Source organism: Lipomyces tetrasporus, assembly GCF_029532465.1.
Source record: "Lipomyces tetrasporus strain NRRL Y-64009 chromosome Unknown POJ06scaffold_10, whole genome shotgun sequence".
NCBI lineage: Eukaryota > Fungi > Ascomycota > Lipomycetes > Lipomycetales > Lipomycetaceae > Lipomyces > Lipomyces tetrasporus.
In genome coordinates, this window is record NW_026611605.1 from 634,196 (window position 1) to 653,204 (window position 19,009).

The window sequence follows — 19,009 nt, forward strand, 5'->3', positions numbered from 1 at the left end:
GGGGAGTCAATAGGTGGTGCTGCGGGACAGACATTTAGTTGAACCCGGTCCCAGATTCCTCGTTCAACGCAGCGACCTCGAAGAAAAGTATTATTGAGGACTAATAATACGATATGTCGACGATTTATTGGAAGCCTTTTCTGCGGCAGCGGCTTCCTCTGCGAATTAAATTTCTACACAGTTTCCTCCCGCGACGCAGTATACCAAGCATATCCTCCTACGGGCGACAATTCCATATTTCTAACTGCCGGAATAATGAGACAGCTTCACCACTGGCGTCGGAAATTCCTGAGAAGCCCAATTTCAAAGTAACAGTCGACCGAGATCTTCCGGGTTCGTTCAAAGCCGTTCCTCATTACTGAGTTTTCGTCTAACACGCGGCAGATGTACAATCACGAACACCGAGGCTGGTAGTCTACTACACCGTCTTCTTCTCCGTAATGGCCGTCATTTCGCTTGGCTTCTTCAACTACGAACGACAGCAATCCCCCATTGTCTCCTCGACGCTCTACTCTGTCCGCCGTTCGCCCGCCGCGCGGGATCTGCTGGGTACGAACATCAGGTTCAAAGATGCGTTCCCATGGATATCAGGTTCCCTGGATTTTTTACATGGAAACGTCGACCTGAGTTATAAAATCATTGGATCGGCGAATGTACCCGCTACGCTACATTTTAGAAGTATTAGACGAGCAAAGGGCGAGCCATTTGAGATGTTAGCGTGGGAGTTGATTGCGGAAGACGGCAGACGGGTGGATCTGACGGTCGAGGATGAGAGACCGTTGATAAACGACGAGGCCGGAGATTCATTGCTCGGAAAGTAGGAGCGTCGAAGTAGAGTAAATCTTCTGTAAATAGCTGGTCCGCAAAATATTTGTATTATGATGTAAATGAGCACTGGCTAAGTCGCTGTACAAGTGATGACACATAACAAGTCACAACATACAAACACATCTTATTCATACAAAATTGAACTCCATTCCACTAATTTTTTACGAAGCAGTAAGAACTACAGACTCTCACGCAAATACGCGACTTACAAATAAATGCACCACATAGAGCACCAACTAGTCTCCCGTCGTCTAAACTAACATAGTCCCAAAGCATATTTACAATTTCGAAGACAATAAGATTACATAGCAATAGTCTCTTTGAATTCAAGTACTTGATCGTCGCGGACGCCATCGATTCCTGGACCACCAATGTATTTATCGAATTTGCTATTTTGCGCAACCAGCACCAGACCCGATACTCTGATACTTTCGATCAGCGCCGGCACAATATTCTAAACCAGTCAGCATAACAGTATTAGTTTGTTTTAACCACTATTGAGACTTACCAGCAACCGCGACGCGCAAATCAAACCCATCAAGTTATTGTTGCTTGCAAAGGTAGTCGCTTCGCGCAACGAACTGCACCGTCGATCTTCAACTCCCCGCACGGGTAAATCATGCGCACTCGTGAACCGCAACTCGTCCGCCGTCTCAGTCAAATTCACACAGAAAAATACCGGATAATTAGGTTGCTTCCAGTTCAGGACCGTGCACACTGTCGGATTATGCGAACTGAAAATTAAAGATCGGTTCCGGTTCGTTCTCGATGTCGACGCGGACGAAGTCATCTGTCGGATTTTCCGCGCGTGGTCAAACACAACACCGAGGATGGCGTCGACATGCGTGTTGAAGTCGGTCATCGCAGCCGTAATATTGAGGTGCTGCTTCTCGACGTCTGTAGGGTATATAATGCACAAATCGAGGTTGATGTCCGCTGGCAACAGCGCAAGTGCGTCAGCAAGAGACAAGTACGACAGGTACAACGCTTCGAACGCCTGAGATGCATGGGTACAGGAGCGGACTATTTCCCTATAGCGCGGTGTCGCCGGATCGCATGCTCCAAGAGCCAAGAATTGAGTATACGTGACGTTGCAGAGCGGGATACCAATTCCCTCTACTTCCAGAGTCCAGCATGGATACACGACCGGAACGTTATCCTTTGTCAGCTGCACAAATACACGTGCATAGCATCCGGATAGTGATGACGCAGTAACGAAAGCATGGACCTGTGTCTGCTGAAGATAATGGCTGCTAAATGCCGAAGGTTGAGATGCCATTCCAGCACTTGACGACAACGAAAAGTTGGACCCCAAGCTGCTCGAAACCCCACCGGGACCACCATCCGTACCGATCACAGACGAGAGCGATGATGGCGCTGTCGGTGTGACGGACTCAACTTGACTTGTACTCTTCCAGTAGACGTCAAAGTTTGTGATTTCCAGTGGAACACCCTGGTAGGGTTTTATCACGTTAAACTTGAACGTCAGGTCTCCTATAACCTGCAGCCGAAGGTCAAACAGTGGCAGCGTGCACTGTCCACTGCCATTTGGCGTCTTGAAGATATGGGACAACGCGGCCGATTTAGCAATGATACGTGAGCCGAACGTCGGGAAGACTTCAAAATCGATCGTAAACTCATCCAGACTATCGATCTGGAACGACAGTGTGCGGGAATCATCTGCCAACGGGAGCAGTAAACTCCGGGGAATAACATCGAGCAGCTTTGACGAAACCGTGAGCTTTGCGGCAGGTATGTTAGAGTAGAATTTGACGGGTGGGTGCACTGGTGACGTAGGCGATTTCGGCTGCGGGATGTTCAAACTCGGTGACGATGCCGACGAGGAGGACCGACGCGCCGATGCAATAGTCGATTGGTACGACGGAGACGACGGCGTATCAAAGACAATCTCCACAAAAGTCTTGTTGTCCAGGAAATTGTGGCCATATCGTCGTAGAGGCAATATCGGAGGAGGGAGTGACAAGTCCGGAATGGCATCCACATCAGCCATATCCAAATCCGCGATACTCTCAGCTGGCGGTATCTCTTCAATCGGCTGCATTGCAGCAGATCGGCCGTTAATTGTCATTATCGGAGTCGAAGTAGGAGCAACGCCCGCATGAATCGATCTCTGAGAGGCGACAGCTTCCAGCAATAGCCGCATGCAATCAAGATGGCCTTCCCAAGCGGCGTAATACAACGGAGATAAGTTCTTCTTGTCCACAAACGTGAGGTCTGCGCCGGCTTCGAGCAGTGCCTTGACAGTGTCCACATGACCTTCGCTCGCAGCATAAAAGACGGCTATCCACCCATTGAGCTTGTCGACCATGTTGATATCTGCACCGTGGTCATTCAATAGCGGGATTAGCTTAAAATGCCCCGCCTGTGCAATCAAGTGTTGAGGATATAAGCCCTCTGCATCGGCAATAATCTCCGCGTTTGACTTCAGGAGCATTTCTGTGATACTATACAGCCCTTTCTGGCAGGCCATGTTGAGTGGTATGTAATCTTGTTCGCTCGCTGGATCAACACGAACATGTCGCGATATAAGTTCCTCGACACATGACGGATGATCTTGAGAAATAGCGAATAGAAGAGCTGTAAAGTTATCTTGATCCAGCGCGTCGATCGGCGCGCCCGCGGCCAGTAAAGGTTTAATCATTTTCTCTCGTCCGTGAATGCATGCATAATGTAATGGTGTCCGGCCATAAATATCAATGACAGAAGCATCGATTGTCACGGTATCAGGTTGTGAGAGCAACAACTCCAGAACGACATCTCTTCCAGCGATAGCGGCTTCGTGCAAAACAGTCCTGTCATTGACGTCATCCTTAGAAGACAAATTGACCGCGCCCGTGGCATACAGGGCGCGCAATGTACTATTCGAAGCGTCACCCGATATGGACTGCAGAAATATTTTCGTAATTCGCTCATTGGCATCAGATGACTGCTGTAACCTCGTAATCCACTCTTGAATAGAAGATTCTGATTCGCGGGAGATATTCCGCAAAAATTCTGAATCGAGTTCTTCGTTTGTTCGCTCTATTTGTGATACATCCGCGAGCCTATGATCAAAGCTGATATCTTCGCCATCCGCCCACGCCTCTAATTCCAGAAGACTGGTCGTGGCTAGATCTGAGAGTTCTGCAATTTCTTCACGATGGAATACTGGTTGTACCTCCACTGCTGTAGAGAGGTAAAGTTCTTTTGTTTGTGATTTTGATCGCTTGTCCCATTTCTTGAGGACTTTTGAAAACCCCGTCGCATTTAATTCGACAAATTGCTACAAAATCAGCAACAGAAAATAAAAAATGAGGGGGTGGAAAACTCACTTCCAACTTGTCAAGATCTCGTCTGAATCGATAAAATCCCTCATATAAAGCTATGAACGTTGCCGACGTCTTCAATACAGCACCCAACTTTGACTTCGCGATCTTTTTCTTCTCCAATAATGATGCTAACCGCAATTTTAACTGCATGTAGTTAGATTAGCAAATGCTAGTATGAAAGGAATTCGGGCTTACCTCAGCTTCCTTCTGTAAGTAAAACGCATTTACTTTCTCAAGCTCTCGTTCCTGATATATGTCAGCCTAGGCTATTTTTATTGTCACTAAACGAGCATACAAGTCTGAAAAAAAACGTGACTTTATGTGCTTGTAATGTTGTTTCTATGTTCGTCGGTCGAGCGTTTTTATTTTCTGGGTCGTATCCGAGCGATTTTATCAGCTGCGGCTATATTAGAAACTTGATCTAAGATCAACGCAACTGAGTTATTGTCCAAGTACCTTCTTTAGAGCCTTGTAGTTGATGAAGTAGTTCGAATACTCCGGTAGCTCAAGCTGGCGCTTTGCCAAATACTTGCCGAATTTCCTAAGCAAATTAGTCCGAGTCTGCAATGTACATAAGGGATCAGATCAGGACGCATACATTGCAGCGGAGGAATTGCAGTCGGTAGCTCAATATACCAAGCGGAAGTCGAAAATTGTAAATTTTCGCGCCGAAGACCAAACTGCGTATTATTTACGAGCTGGAGTGGAATGGTATGTTAATGGTCGGCGATATGGTTGCTGGTGAAGGTTAACAATATTGCTCAGAACCGAAAGGGGGTGGTGGGGGAGATGGGTCGTCGGTAACTTAATTGATGTCGGGGTGTGTAGGTGACGCGGTAAGCCGTATGACCAAGGTTGATGTTTAGGCGGGTACCTCGATGGATTGCAGAATAACGGCAAGTTCGGGATGATCTGGGGCCCGAGGTTAAGCAGAAAGCAACAAAATAGTAGCTGGCCTGCACGCTGCGTTAGTGCAACCTGTCGGCAATTAGTGTGCCTTTAATCGCACGCTCGCGTCGGCAATTGACCAAGTACAATCCCGGGATAGCTATCTATAAAACTGAACGCAATGTCGGGTATGCCGTTGATCAATTAAAGTCCAATGGTTGCAAGGAATGAAACTGTCGCTAGGCGGAGAACTGACTGGGGCCAGAATAATTCGAAGACAGCATAGCTGGATAGATAACGGCGGAAACAGACAAGGTTAACTGAGCTGGGCGCAGTAAGAGCACAGAGGCACGTCGTGTGGGTGGAGACAAGCAAATCACTGGTCAGACTGACGAATTGGTTGAAGTCCAGGTGGCCGATGCTTTTGCACGCGTCTCGATGTTGTTGCGACTGAACAGCGACGATGGCTGTCGACGAAGCGCGATTAGTGACATTTCCGCCATAAATCGCTGTCTACACTCACCAGCAAGATAATGGCTGCGACTGCGGAAACAAATTCTTTGAAGAGGCTTGTTAGTTTCTGGGAGGGCAGCTCGCTTGGGCTGGCGCCAGCAGCCAGCATGACACGAATAAAGTGCGTTGAGTTTCACCCGTTCTCGTACTTTGCTGTCTGTTCCAAGGGAATCGTGTCGATCCAAGCCACATGCTGGGTGGTTGCCCCTCGGCCAATCCAAAGGTGTGTCTGGGGCACGAGCGGGTGGCGGTGTATAGCGAGCGCCACAAGCCATGTGCGGCTCGTTTCATGTTGTTGTCCCGGCAACGCTCCGTTACATAAACGCGAGAACGCCGCACAAACTCAAGTTCACGACGTGCGAGTCTGGCACTGTCCACTATTCGGCAACCAACCAACAAAAGTGTGTTACCATGCCACCACTACGACGGCGCCAACGCGCGACTAAAAACAAGGTCAGCTCCCAGTCGCACGTACAGCAGTCCAACACATCGTCACAACTAGAAGACGCATCTGTCGCCGTCGATGCAGGCGCACCGCATGAAACGCTGCCAGAAAACGGGCTATTCTTGCCAGACGAATCGCCTAAACGAACGTCTGCGTTGGCTGACTCGCACTCGCCTGCAGTGGTAGATGATAATAAAGGCACTGGTCCTGTTGCACCTTTCCTCTCTCCACAGCCGGCGGTGAGACGATCGCCCCGGCTTCGACGTTCTCCTGCTTTGCGGCCGTCCCTAGGCTGCCCGCGGGGTGAGCGCGAACAACTAAGTTCAGAGGATCCCACCGCTACGAATGCGCTGAAATCAGCTAGTACGATCAAAGAAGAGCAAATTCTTCGGCTCCAATTGGAATGTATGGGCTATTATCGTGATCGGCTTAGTTTGATCTACGGATACAATGCTAATATTTCCAAATATAGTGGCTAAAAGACGGGAAGTATTACGAGAGAAATACACAGCAGCAGCAAATGCACTGCGTGCCAGGCTAGAAATGCGGATACACCGGGTTCCGCGGCATCTTCGGCGAATGACCTTGGGCGAATTGCGGAAATTGCTGATGTCCAATCAGGCATCGAGTCCACGGCGGGAAATAGCAGCGGTGTAGGGAATGACGGGAACTTTTTTTTATGACTGTACAATCATTATTGCTGGAAGAGAAATCTGTAAGAATTGTGGCACGCATTTCTGATGCATTGGATGGATCATTTGTGTTATTTATGCATCACCATACCATCTGAATCACCTCATGAAAACAAAAAACAAGCACGTCTATATGACACAATGCATCGCACAACAACCGTACATAAGATGAAAATGCAAAACCGTGAGATGTCTATATGGAGGAACAATTCGATAGCGGACTGCGGGACAGGCCAGACTAGTACTGGCTTCATGAACTATGATCAACCGATGCGCCGTCTCATAGGTGTTTATACAACTGCTCATATATCGAAAAGAATGTCATATTAACAAGCCCCGTACGCGCAATCGACACCCCCAGTCCACGGTACATCCGCGGATTAAACAACTGGAAAGGGCGCTTTTTAATCGGCGTGCCGGGCGGCCGGGTCAATATGTCACGTTGAACAATGGACTTCATAGTGTCGAGAGGGAACAGCACCGCCCACGAGAAAACCCCACACAGACCTCCAGAGATCGCGATGACGAGTGGTCCTGGTGGACCCCCATTCGGGTTGTACATGCTGAAGAGCTGCTTCGACGATTCGTAGACTGTGAAATAAAGCGACGTGCCGAGTGCGTCGCGTGCAAAGTGATATCGGAACCCGGAGTACAGGCCCAAGATTCCCCGTTTGTGTATGATATCCTTGAATGACTCGAGTGTTCCTTTTGGCGAGTATCTTGGCGCTGCGGGATCCGAGTCTGGGAGCGGGGCGTGTGTGGCTCGCGCCATAAGGAGCTCGATCTGTGTCGATAGCTTTGTAAATTCAAACGGACATGAAAACAGGGCAATAAACCCTCCAGCTGTAAATCCAGACATGAAGTACATCGGCAAAGCGCGTATTAAATTCGGTCCTGGGGTGGCCTTCTGCTCCGGCGTTAAAAGCACCGGACCTGTCGGATCGACGATATATCCTTCCCCAAGGAGCCGATTAAAGGCGTCGGTATATGTCGCCCTGCATTGCGCGTATATCGAAAAGCTAAGCGTTCGAACAATTGTAACTGATATCATCGGCGCCCCAACACCTCTGAAAAATCCTCTAATGCCCTCGGTTTTCTTGGTAACCATTACGCAGTCCAGTACGGACCTGAACTTGTATGCTTGCATGCGCGTCTTGATGCTGTCAAACGGAAACCCCACAAACGTCGAGACAAGCGACGACAATCCTGCAGAGACAGCGGTATTATATTCGCGCTGCCATGTCGACGGCAGCTCGCGTTCGGAACCGTCAGATGTTATCACAAACGATGTGCTTAGACTCGGCCGTGACGATTGCACGTTCGAACCCAATTGCTCTTCCGGACGTGAACTCGTCGCCATTGTATGCGAATACGTCGGCAGCTCGTATGTGATTCGTGGAATGTTGCTCAATTGCTGCTACTAGTGACAGTCGCATAGACTCATGAGACCGCCGTGGTCCCCAGATGCGCCGTATGCCCGAGTCTGGTCGCTCCCAAAAGAGCTCCCAGCAACAATTATCAATGTGTTCCACAACTGTCGACTTTGCAAGGAACTAATGATGCCGAACTATAGTCTCTACTGTCAAAATCCGGGGACGCAATGTCGGATTTGTGCGAATCCACTTTCCAACGCCGACGCATCCAAAGGCTCCTCGCACAACCGTCGCAGAAATTAGTTGTCATGGGACATAAGCCTCACGTTGGCGTGCCAACTTCGCGTGTACAGTTTAAATTGGGCGCCACTCTTTCGGATAACGGGCTCACGGATCACCGGACCCAAGGGTTTCGACGCCAACAGTTAGCCGGCCCTTGAACCCGTGATGGCCCGGTGTGTTGAGTTGGCTAGGGGATTTTTGGGGAACACGCTACTGGGTGCTGATCTTACGATTCGGAGCCACTCCTCTGACCTCTGTGTCAGTGTTTGAGTCCATTTTAGATCTATCCCGAGTGAGATAACCGATGCATTGGGTCTGTAGGTCACCCAATGGGTATTCTGGCGTTTTCGGAATGAATAGTCGCATTTGCTGTGGGAACTTCACAACAATTCATATGTATCACAGAATAAAATACGCGCTAATGTCGTTATTGCAAACATACACCAAATTCGCATATAAGTCAATTAGCCACGAGCTCTGATTAATTGACTATTTAGTTAACCAAACCTCGGAAGGTCACACAATACATGAAATCGCGACTGTGACCGCGGAGACAGATTTGCTTTGGTGCGAGCATCCTTAAATTGATTCATCTTATGTCCATCGGACACGATGAGGATTATCTAGCTTACAATTATGCTTGGATTGCTGTTACTGCATTGAACTATTACCTCACAGCTCACGCCTGCGTACACCTAATAAGTCCGCCATGCCGCCAGACGAGACAGGCGTATCTAATGCCGCGTTGGATTCTATTTTGAATCAAGGTAGTTCTGAGTTTTATATTCATTTATCCAGGATATTGCAATTGCGGGTATGGTATGGCCAGTACATTGATACGTCGACAAAGTCCGAGTCACGTAGAACGTTGCCTTTCGGAAGAGAGTGCCGACATTACCCCATCAGAGTGTGCTGGAATTTTGGTTATGTACCGAGAACACCAATTGCTACGGAGAACTATTCAATATCTATGCTGTCCATTGAATTCCTATGATCTGTGATGATATATTGCATGCGCCATGAGCATGAACTTGACCACATATATGTCTTTATACAGTAGCACTGCTAATTCGTAAATACTATCGACTTAATCTAAAATTCTATTCTCTTGTTGAACAGAGGCCAGCCTGCCGGTACGGTTGTTACATTCCTCACATTGGTGTCATTTCATCGTTGAAGTTGTGCAGTTGCACGAGCCTAGCGCAGGATCCACGGTCAGATATATCGCCTCTCTATATTTGCCCCTCAGTCGACCTACCGCGCTGACTTGTTTATATTTCATTCACTTCATTTCATTTCATTGTTTCTATTATCGGTTTTACTGTTAAGATGAGAATGCCTAGGAAAAATAGGACACAGTTGAAATTGACAGCACGCGACAGTGTGAATACGACGTCGAATTCTGCTGCAGCATTGACGATCAACGTTCCAGCAGTATGGGAACCAGCCGCAAAGACGACGAATGGTGAAGATGCTAAACTTGTGGACATCAATTCCGGTACAGCGATGGTTAACTATAATAACCGCGACATCTCTTCCGAGACCGATGCCGTGATGGAGATAGACATTCCCTCCACAAGTAACTCTCCATGTCATCCTTCACCACCGCACAATGCTCCCCGTGGGCCCACCAACCCTCTGCAGTCAAGCAACAGTTCAGAAGATTCACATAGCTTCAAAATCGCAGAGTCGACGCAGTCTTGCTCAGCTTGCGCCACAACACTATCGACCCTCCGACACGAAACAGAGACGTACAAGAAGTTAGTGTGCAGACTGAGCCTCGAAGTCGCGAGATTGAGACGGTATGGTGCGGCTATGGGGATGGCGTTGGCGGCGATTGATGTTGACGGATGTCAGAATGTCGTAACTGTTATTGTGAAGAACTGTCCGTATGTAGAATATCTGCGGGGCGTCTGACGAAATATAATGGTGATGCTGATCATGTTGATTATCTAGGGAAGCGCCAGAAAGCGTGAGCAGTAGGATTCCTGATTATATGATGAAAGAAGTCATCACTGTGTATTATGTCGCCAGAACAGCTACGCCTCTGGGAAGAGTCGCACCGTCACCTGAGAAGGACAACAACAAAAAGGCAGTGTACCTCGTCAAAGTGAAATGCAAGAACTTAGCGGCAGCGAACCTTGTGTGTTCACTGCTAAGATATGTGTACAACAAAAGTCCTAATTGCGAGATTACTGTCGCAGATAAAATTGGCGAACTAAAATTGAATAGAATTGCGAAGTGTGGACATTGTAGCGAAGAGGAGGTATTAGGTACATGTAGCCTGATTTTCAGGGGTGTGAGCTGTTAGTGCATGATCGCGATTTGCAAATGACAATTGCGGTTTGACATCAGAGAAAGATCGATTTTGATACTTCAGGATGCCCGATAGTACGTTACTTATTGCTTGGTACTTCTTTGAAGTTTGAATCATGTAATATGAAGACGACATTTTGACTGTATATTATTAAACTTTGAATAGATCATTGCTTGTTTGCTGACAGCGCAATCATTCACCGTTGGTGTGCTCGATAGGTCAGAGCTGACGCCATCTCCCGGGTCAAACCTACTCCTACGGCAGAATTGGCTGTCACGAGAAATTGGAGGTCACCGTATCTAATTTAGCCCCTTCTAGACGTGGATACGATTACGGTACATTCGTAAAGTTAATCGCAAAAATGAGAACCTAATCGTAAAGTAACCGTATAGTAATCATAGTCCTATTTAGGTATGGCGTGAAAAAATTTACCCTGACAACGCGTATCCTTTGCCGCTCGCTAGACAAGTTAGAAAATATGGATCCTCCGACGCGACCCCGCCGAAAGCAAGCGGTTGATTATTTATTGTTGAATGATGGTTACGAAGGAGATGAGCCGATGGAGAATATCGTGCATGACAAGCCCCAGTCGAGCATTGTGGGACACGAGGATTCTATCAGCCAGATTACCTCATCAGTCATCCCCTACGGGATTAACTGCAATTCCCTTCTCTGAAGTGGCTGTTGAAAGATTATTTTGACGGAAGAGATTTGCTTGGGTTAAGACGGCATTCGATGGAGTCTGGAACCATGAGAAAGCTTACTTTACTCGCAGATCACTATTCAAGAGGAGCTGAATGGTAATTTTGTGCTATTTATTTCTATTTATTTGTCTGTCCTCTATGTGTGCATTTCGAGCAGCTAATGAAAGTCGCCTGCCTGACTATACGAGTTTTTGCGAGTAACCAACCTCAGCGCTCGTATAGTTAATCGTAAAATTTTACATGGACTCGTATGGTAATCGTATTGGACTTTACGAATACGAATAACCATTAATCGCAAATCGTATCCACCTCTAGCCCCTTCCAAGACTCCGACCGTTTGTAAGATCGCCATCACGAGATTAAATTAAATCTCATTCACGCCGAGTCCTGACAGTCGCGTTCGAAGCGAGCGCACCGCCACTCACGGCGGTTAATGTTAGAACGCCACACGACTTGCGGCGCCTCAACACATCTCGTTCTCGGCTAGGCGAGTCCAGACTCCAGAACTGCACCGACGTGGCTGAGAGTGACAGCAAAAATTACGAAGTAAGCAAGCATCGGTCTAATCAAATACACACAATGCTCTCAGTCTGTTGTACAAAAATGCCAAAGTATATGCCTAATTACAACAAGTATACCCAATGCAATAATAACCACATGTCAATGACCCGCAAGACCGATATAGCAGTCGAATCAATATACATCATTAGATTATGGCGGAAAGCACAGACACATACAGCAACCCGATAAACTAGCCAAAACTGATGGATCGTACACCATTAATGCGCCATGAAGAGAAAAACTAGACAATTAGTAACACGAAGAGACGATCAAAAATTGGCAGCTATGCCGGTGTTTTGTCCGTTTTCGACTTTCGTCGACCTTCTAGCTGCAACATTGCGCAGCACGGGCGGCGGGCTGTATCGGCCGGGATTTTCTCCGTTGCCGTTGGCATTGCCGTTTCCATTCGTGCCCGATGCACCACTGGTCGCCGAGCTTGCTGCACTGCCACTCGTTTGGGACGGGTGCAGTAATGGGAACGAACTGCTTCTCGCATGAGCAGCTGCTGGTCCCATGAACTGTTGACTATTTCTCGCCTGCGACCGTCGCGGCGCCATAGGCGGTATAGGCGGTGGTAAATCGAATGCAGAAGTGTCAGAACCAGTAGGCGCATGCTGGGGTGGTCTCGTCAAGGGCGAAAATCCGGCTGCACTGGGAGCAGTCGGCGACCGTGTAGCGACACTCGACGACTGATTATTACTACCGCCGCCACTGGGATTCGGTGAATCTGGGCCCCATCCTCTGTAACCAGTGGCCAGGGCACCCGCGCCAGCTCCATCGACTTGTGACATGCCATAGCCCCCATTGGCGTTTCCACCATTAGCGCCACTGCCTTGATATGGACCTGAAGGGTCGTTGGGATTGAATCCATAGTCTTGTACTTCCTGTAGACGAGCAGCGCGAGCACGCGCTTTTCGTTTGCGGTGCAGGAATAATAGTAGCAATAAACTCGCGAGGGCGACAACACCGAGGGGTACACCAATTCCTATGCCTATCTTTCCACCAGTTGACAACGTTGACGAGGACGAATTAGACTGTGAGCCGGCAATAGTGGGTGTAGAACTTGAACTTGTGGAGCTGGACGTCGATGACGCTGTGTTGTCGGAGGTAGTGATTGTGCCCAAGTCGGACGTCTGTGTAATAGTGACAGTAACAACTTGGTCTTGGGACGTGAAGATTGATGTAGTAATTTCGAAACTGGTATCGGATGGCGATATTGTGGATTGAATGAATGACGAGGTACTGGACCTAGTGCTGGACACACTAGAGGAGAATGCTGAGGAGAATGCTGAGGATGTGAGAATGGAGGACAAAGAGCTCGACGTAAACGTTGGAAGGACTGTGGACGAGGCTGCATCGGGTTAGATTAGCATTGTACATCATAGATATATATATATAGAGATATAAACAAGAATGAAGACTAGAGAAACTCACATGAGTGGTTAGTGAAAGCAGCCATGGCGGGAAGATGCCAACGCTAGGCACTGATCTTAATAACAGTAAATGGCTAGATGAGCGACAATTGGAAGAGGACGAGTGAGCAGCTGAGTAAACTTGACGTTAGTGCATGTTAGGAGAGGCAGAACATGTTAGAGCGTCAAAGGCTGTTGGGCTGGGAACTAGCAGCGTTGGAGCATAGGCAGGATGATGTATCGTGTACATACCGAAAGGTGCGGACGGCTGGAGCTGCGCCCCAGCAAGTATGATGTAACGAAAGGTTAGCTGCGGCTGCTAAAAAAAACCTGAACCGTATCTAGCACGGTTATGCAACTTCAAAAATTAGTTACGGTTGCGCCGGGTAACTTACGCTTGCGAACCTGCTAGTGTGCGGTCTCAGCGACCGACGGCTCTACTAGCTGACAAATTCGTAAAAGATGAAGTAATAGTATTTCGTTCGCTTTGTCTGCAGTCCTGACTGTCATCTTAGGGCAGAGGCGGCTGGTCGTGGGCAACAAATACTTCAATAAACGAGCCAACCTCTCGCCTTGAACCAAGCAATCATACAGACGCCTCAGTTACAGCAAACTCAAGTCGTGGCAGGCTACGCTACACCACAAGGGTACTGGGTACACAGGGACATAGTGGCTTAGCACTACTTTCGTCACGGATATTTAGCATTTCGATATATCATATTTCCTGAGCGTGCTTATCTTATTATTCGGTCAGGAACCTCTTTCGGGCGTGGGTTTCAGACGTTGTGCGGCTCTTCGGATTGCCCAGCCTTTGCATCTGATATTATTCATCTAAGTGATACCGGCATTCATTTCAGCCACGTTTCCTTAGCTTCGTGGTATTTTGCATCTCACGGTCGCATTTCTACAGCCAAAGCAATGAATGCACAATAAAGTAAAAAAAAACTCCGAAACGGGGAATTGAACCCCGATTTGCCCGGTGAGAGCGGACCGTGCTAGCCATTACACTATTTCGGATTGACTCCAATACTAATTGGAAGTTTGCCCCATTACCACAGTGGTACAAACCCCTCTGATTTTGTAAGAAAATATTCGTGGGCACACGTTGACGTGTTTGTTTACGCGTTCTCAATTTGACCGGGCAGCGCTCCAGTATCAGACCGTCCCACTTTGGATCCGTCGCAGTTCTTCGCGTCCTCCCTCTTTGCTATTTTCTCGATTTCCGTTGCACCCAACGCCTGTATTTTCTCTGCTGTTGCTTCTTTACTGTTTCTGCAGCTGTTCCTATTACGGTATCAAGTTGCGCGTACATATTATCTGCACAGCATGCGTCTGTTTTCCTCTGTCTTGGCCACCCTGGCCCTTGCGTCTGCGCCTGTTCTGGCTATTTCTGAATATGACTCTGTTGCAACAACAGCTTCAGCATCCAGCAGACTTCGTGCCTTGTTTGATCCCGACCAACTTCCCTGCGTTCGTCTACTTCCCTGCCATTTCGATGCCCATTACTTTCTCTAACTGTGCGCAGCATATCGCCGGCGTCGCCGCCTGTGTGGATGGAATCCAAAAGTCTTTCTTTGCTTGTAATCCAAAGGACGTTGATTGCCAGTGTGGGGCATTAATTCAGCTTGAGTTGTCCTGCTACGGCATTTGCCCGCAATCGGTGTGTTTCTCTCGTTTGTTTATCCTCCAGTCTGGAATGATATATGCTAATATTGCTCAGCAACTCCTCCTCGAGGTCGCTACTACCATCAACGAAGTCTGTTCCAGGCTTGCCGTAGGTGCTCAGAACGATCGTGAGCCGGACTTCCTAGAGGAGGATGGTGGGGCAGTTGTAGTTGATTTCGACGATGACGGTTCACTGGTCATCGAGGATTCTGCGACAGAGGATTCCGCCCCGGCTGATTTTGGTAACGATGACTATCCTGTTGTAGAGGACCCTGCCGCCGAGAGACCTCCCTCGGATGGATCAGCACCAGATGAAGATGCTGCTCCCATTGCAGCAGAATCCGCTGCTGAAGAGCCTGACAAGTTTGAAGAAGTTGAGGAGCCTGATGCTACGGTCGAGCCCGTTGCTGCTGAGGAACCTGTTACTGAAGAGCCTGCTGCTACTCTCTCTGAAGGGCCTGCCGAAAAGCCTGTTCCAGTCGAAGAGCCTGCTGCAGCTGAAGAGCGCGGTCCTGCTGAAGAGCCTGATGCTGCTGAAGAGCCGGCTGCGGTTGAAGAGCCCGATGTCGCTCAAGTGCCAGCTGCGGTTGATGAGCCTGATGATGCAGAACAGCCTGATGATGCAGAACAGCCTGGTGCCGCAGAAGAGCCTGATGATGCAGAACAGCCTGGTGCCGCAGAAGAGTCCGGTGCCGCAGAAGAGCCTGACGCCGCAGAAGCGCCTGCCGCCGTCCAAATTCCTGATTCAGCTGAGGAGCATGCTGAAATGTCTGATGCCGCCGAGGGGCCTACCGGTGAATTGCCGGATGCCGCTGAAGAGCCTGCTGCCGTCGAGATTCCTGATTCAGCTGAGGTGCCTGCTGAAATGTCTGATGTCACCGAAGAGCCTGCCGCTGAAGTGCCTGATGCCGCTGAAGAGCCTGCTGCCGCAGTAGATGCGCTTGAAGCCTCCGCCGAAGATCCTACGGGCATTCATGACGTTTCAGAGGACACTACTTACGGTTTTGCTGCTTCGGAGGAGACGGGAATATACATCCCGTACTTTGCGACTGCTTTTCCTCCTATGACCACCGCTGTTCCTCTGGCCGAGCGCACAACAGCTGCCGCCTTCCCGGATCCTGCAGCACTGTCATCGGCTGCTACTCCTGTCGCCGGACCTCCTATCCCTGCGGCGGCGTTTGATGCAGCGGCCTCGCCTTCAATTACATCTGTTCCGGTTTTTGTTCCTGCGCATACTGTCATGGAGGATACAGACCATACTATAACCGTCACCTACCCGCATTTTCAGGGATATACTCCCGCTGATGTAACCTTGACCACTGCTCGCACTGTCTCTGCCACCGTGGCTCCTATGGACGTGAGCGGCAATTCTACGGAAGAGGATACCGCGGTCCCATATTTTAATTCCAGCAGCCCATATCCCTACCGTTCGAACTCCTCAGGTTATTATGGTTATGCTTACAATTCTTCTGATTATGGCTACTACAGAAACAACTCTGGCTATGGTAATCTCACTGGCAACTACACTTATAACAACACATACCCGGTATATGACTCGTCCTCGCGTAACATCGGTGTTACAGCGACTATTGTCATCGGCGCCGCTATCGCTGTCGCTTTTGCCTTGTTCTAAAATTAATGACTTTTGATAATCGTGTAGCACTACTGTATATATGACTAAGCCCTTTTGATAGTTTTCTTCGTTGTCGCTGTAGATGGGCAAATACTTGACTCTTTGGTTCTTGGTATGATGTATATCTGTATATTTACATGATTCTTGAGTGTTGTCGCGGAGTAGATTAATGGATTCATTTGCTTTATATTATTGGTCAATCGTAGCCTAACATTCGTGGATTACAAGCTCGTCAAGATCGTTATGAACATATATATTTCCTGTAATGTTCCCTCTTTTGCGCTTGGCAATGGTTGATGGATTCCGTTTGACCTACATGTTGGGCTGCAAGCTTATATAACACACAATATGTCAAGAATAATCAAAGCATATAACAGGATAACGAGCTTAGAACGATTCCAATCCGTTCCAGATAACCTTCGAATGGGCAACTACGATTATTGATGAAGGTGAATATGTCATTTTCTATCCTCACCTCGACGCAACGCAACGATGACTTATATGCATGACAGTTGATAGCATTGTGCAATTCCTTGGTTGCGCAACGAGGCGAAGAAAGGATGATGATTGTGAAGTCACTACTGCTTGAATTGCCGCAGTAGTACTACGTCACGGTGACGAACGATTCTGTTGCTAATTCGAGTGCAACTTCTGACCGGAATGCAACGGATTGAGCTGTATGAAAGACTAAATATCTTTGACGACTGCCATTGGAATCGTAATCCCCTTTAGCTAGAGAGTCCGTACTTCGTCATACAAAATCTCCATATATCGCACACCGTTAATCTTTAATTCATCATTATCTGTTAGCTCACTGAAGTCTAGTCCGAAGAACTATACTTTCGCTATGACAAACTATGATGGAACGATTCTGCCTTGCTGGGGCTCGCCTCAGCCTAGGCGCCTAGTCGGTTCGGAACACTAATATGACATATGCACGAAGAGAAACTGTACTGTAGCTTAAGCTGAACATGACCTTGAAGTTTAGGATTGATGATAATTTGACGACACTGCAGATACTTCTGCTGCTTGCTCGGTAGTTCGTATAGTTCACTGCATAACTTGATCCCTATACCGCATTCCCAATTTATCGACTGTCTTTACCTCTATAATGCTGAGCGAGACACCCAATATTACAATATATTCCGCGATGAGCTTGAGCGAAAATATATCCGGGAGTGAAGGAGTTGGGGGCCGATGGGCGCACTGCGATTCGGTGCTTAACGAGATATGACCTCACGGATCGGGATTGCGGACGGGAAGTTGATCGAAACAGCTAAATATGCATTAAGAATATCACAAACACTTATATGACAACTTATCACCCATATTCCCAAACGCCGTTCACTAATGCAAGACGACACATAAAACCGCAAGATCAGGCAAATAGCACAACCAAAAGCAGAAAAAATAACACTACTGTTAGTATTCCTATGCACCAATTTGAAGCCTTCTCTTCGTTCTTCTTCAATATCCATCTAACCCTCTTCATGCCTAATTCGAGCTTACTCTGCGTTCGCTCAACTCGGTCATCCAAGTCTTCTAACAGCTCAACGTGTTCCTGTAACTCACTTCCCATAACCTGAGCCTGTTCTCTTAAATTATTCACAGTGTTGAGCACATTATCCAACTGCTCATCCTGATCACGGATCAACAGCACTTGATGTTCACGTTCCATTTCCAGCTCATAGTCAGACCTCATGCCACCTCGATCATGACCACCATCGTCAATCTGAACGCTGGTAAATTCAGGACGATTATACCCGCTTTTCGACGCATCCGTTATTTGTGCTCGAATCCGCCCTATTTCATGCTCTTTCGCGTCCACAAATGCCCGCCGTTCGGAGACCTGATGTAGGGATAACCCGAACTGCTCAGGTGATGCTTCAACCGCGCTGACAGAGTCCCGTAAATCTTGAATCGTGAGCTCGAGTTCTTCGAGAGTAGAAGTCAAATTCTCGAGCGTTGGCGTCGCGGGGGTAGGTCCGGCCGATGGGGAAGGAGATGTAAGTGAGAGTATGTAAGATTGCGACTGTGGGCGTAGATGCGCGAGCTGACCATCTACCTCCCTAGCGAGGTCATCGTATGGATCGGCATACATAATTAGACTGTCCTGTCGAGTACAAACACGAAGACCTGACTGCCTTGGGTAAATCAACCCCAATATTAATATGCAATCTAGATGGCATCGCGCAGAATGTGAATCGGTCAGGAAGCTTCAAACTCAGAGTCTGGGTTAGGGTATTCTAGGAGGTTGCGGGCCTGCCCTTAGAAAATTTTGTACGATGATGTTCACAAACCTCGCTAGTCTAAGCGAATAGCTATCGTTCGGCAGTTGGAAGTAAGCCTTCGGATATTTATTTGAGG

General features: G+C 48.1%; 8 protein-coding genes and 1 non-coding gene across 9 annotated transcripts; 4 read left to right on the forward strand and 5 right to left on the reverse strand.

Moving 5' to 3' along the window:
- Positions 1-32: 32 nt before the first annotated feature.
- On the forward strand, positions 33-1,068 carry POJ06DRAFT_24686 (cytochrome oxidase complex assembly protein 1-domain-containing protein). Its single transcript, XM_056186837.1, has 2 exons — positions 33-333; positions 385-1,068. The coding sequence occupies exons 1-2, from the start codon at positions 114-116 to the stop codon at positions 819-821; spliced, it is 657 nt and encodes a 218-aa protein (XP_056041337.1). The 5' UTR covers positions 33-113; the 3' UTR covers positions 822-1,068.
- On the reverse strand, positions 830-5,003 carry POJ06DRAFT_24695 (uncharacterized protein). Its single transcript, XM_056186851.1, has 7 exons — positions 4,756-5,003; positions 4,614-4,698; positions 4,453-4,554; positions 4,353-4,403; positions 4,161-4,301; positions 1,337-4,111; positions 830-1,282 (listed from the first exon to the last, which is right to left on the reverse strand). Coding segments are annotated over exons 1-7 (3,309 nt in total). The 5' UTR covers positions 4,758-5,003; the 3' UTR covers positions 830-1,129.
- An 835-nt stretch (positions 5,004-5,838) lies between these two features.
- POJ06DRAFT_24710 (uncharacterized protein) lies at positions 5,839-6,818 on the forward strand. The gene is made up of 2 exons (XM_056186870.1): positions 5,839-6,408; positions 6,476-6,818. Exons 1-2 carry the CDS (start codon positions 5,970-5,972, stop codon positions 6,658-6,660), a joined length of 624 nt encoding a protein of 207 aa, XP_056041339.1. The 5' UTR covers positions 5,839-5,969; the 3' UTR covers positions 6,661-6,818.
- Positions 6,819-8,175, reverse strand: POJ06DRAFT_24711 (mitochondrial carrier domain-containing protein). Its single transcript, XM_056186872.1, has one exon. It carries the CDS (start codon positions 8,053-8,055, stop codon positions 6,976-6,978), a length of 1,080 nt encoding a protein of 359 aa, XP_056041340.1. The 5' UTR covers positions 8,056-8,175; the 3' UTR covers positions 6,819-6,975.
- Positions 8,176-9,512: 1,337 nt separating this feature from the next.
- POJ06DRAFT_24732 (uncharacterized protein) lies at positions 9,513-10,988 on the forward strand. Its single transcript, XM_056186891.1, has 2 exons — positions 9,513-10,239; positions 10,307-10,988. Exons 1-2 carry the CDS (start codon positions 9,680-9,682, stop codon positions 10,659-10,661), a joined length of 915 nt encoding a protein of 304 aa, XP_056041341.1. The 5' UTR covers positions 9,513-9,679; the 3' UTR covers positions 10,662-10,988.
- Positions 10,989-11,962: 974 nt separating this feature from the next.
- POJ06DRAFT_24750 (uncharacterized protein) lies at positions 11,963-13,596 on the reverse strand. The gene is made up of 2 exons (XM_056186906.1): positions 13,367-13,596; positions 11,963-13,283 (listed from the first exon to the last, which is right to left on the reverse strand). The coding sequence occupies exons 1-2, from the start codon at positions 13,389-13,391 to the stop codon at positions 12,202-12,204; spliced, it is 1,107 nt and encodes a 368-aa protein (XP_056041342.1). The 5' UTR covers positions 13,392-13,596; the 3' UTR covers positions 11,963-12,201.
- Positions 13,597-14,289: 693 nt separating this feature from the next.
- On the reverse strand, positions 14,290-14,361 carry POJ06DRAFT_t74. The gene has a single exon. It is a non-coding gene; the product is annotated as a tRNA-Glu (tRNA).
- A 185-nt stretch (positions 14,362-14,546) lies between these two features.
- On the forward strand, positions 14,547-16,642 carry POJ06DRAFT_303358 (uncharacterized protein; the record flags this gene model as incomplete). Its single annotated transcript, XM_056190800.1, has 3 exons — positions 14,547-14,814; positions 14,870-15,004; positions 15,065-16,642. Exons 1-3 carry the CDS (start codon positions 14,671-14,673, stop codon positions 16,640-16,642), a joined length of 1,857 nt encoding a protein of 618 aa, XP_056041343.1. The 5' UTR covers positions 14,547-14,670.
- A 1,378-nt stretch (positions 16,643-18,020) lies between these two features.
- POJ06DRAFT_201685 (uncharacterized protein) lies at positions 18,021-18,743 on the reverse strand (the record flags this gene model as incomplete). Its single annotated transcript, XM_056185246.1, has 1 exon — positions 18,021-18,743. The coding sequence occupies one exon, from the start codon at positions 18,741-18,743 to the stop codon at positions 18,021-18,023; it is 723 nt and encodes a 240-aa protein (XP_056041344.1).
- Between the last annotated feature and the right edge of the window lie 266 nt (positions 18,744-19,009).

Excerpts from the sequence above, each read along its gene's own strand:
- POJ06DRAFT_24686 (XM_056186837.1), top strand. The coding sequence starts at position 114 with ATGTCGACGATTTATTGGAAGCCTTTTCTGCGGCAGCGGCTTCCTCTG. Across the intron at positions 334-384 it reads AGTCGACCGAGATCTTCCGG|ATGTACAATCACGAACACCG; the intron begins GTTCGTTCAAAG and ends AACACGCGGCAG.
- POJ06DRAFT_24695 (XM_056186851.1), bottom strand. Across the intron at positions 4,555-4,613 it reads ACTACAAGGCTCTAAAGAAG|CTGATAAAATCGCTCGGATA; the intron begins GTACTTGGACAA and ends ATATAGCCGCAG. Across the intron at positions 4,404-4,452 it reads TCACGTTTTTTTTCAGACTT|GAACGAGAGCTTGAGAAAGT; the intron begins GTATGCTCGTTT and ends GACATATATCAG.
- POJ06DRAFT_24710 (XM_056186870.1), top strand. The coding sequence starts at position 5,970 with ATGCCACCACTACGACGGCGCCAACGCGCGACTAAAAACAAGGTCAGC. Across the intron at positions 6,409-6,475 it reads TCTTCGGCTCCAATTGGAAT|TGGCTAAAAGACGGGAAGTA; the intron begins GTATGGGCTATT and ends TTCCAAATATAG.
- POJ06DRAFT_24711 (XM_056186872.1), bottom strand. The coding sequence starts at position 8,055 with ATGGCGACGAGTTCACGTCCGGAAGAGCAATTGGGTTCGAACGTGCAA.
- POJ06DRAFT_24732 (XM_056186891.1), top strand. The coding sequence starts at position 9,680 with ATGAGAATGCCTAGGAAAAATAGGACACAGTTGAAATTGACAGCACGC. Across the intron at positions 10,240-10,306 it reads GTTATTGTGAAGAACTGTCC|GGAAGCGCCAGAAAGCGTGA; the intron begins GTATGTAGAATA and ends TTGATTATCTAG.
- POJ06DRAFT_24750 (XM_056186906.1), bottom strand. The coding sequence starts at position 13,391 with ATGGCTGCTTTCACTAACCACTCAT. Across the intron at positions 13,284-13,366 it reads TGCTTTCACTAACCACTCAT|CCTCGTCCACAGTCCTTCCA; the intron begins GTGAGTTTCTCT and ends AACCCGATGCAG.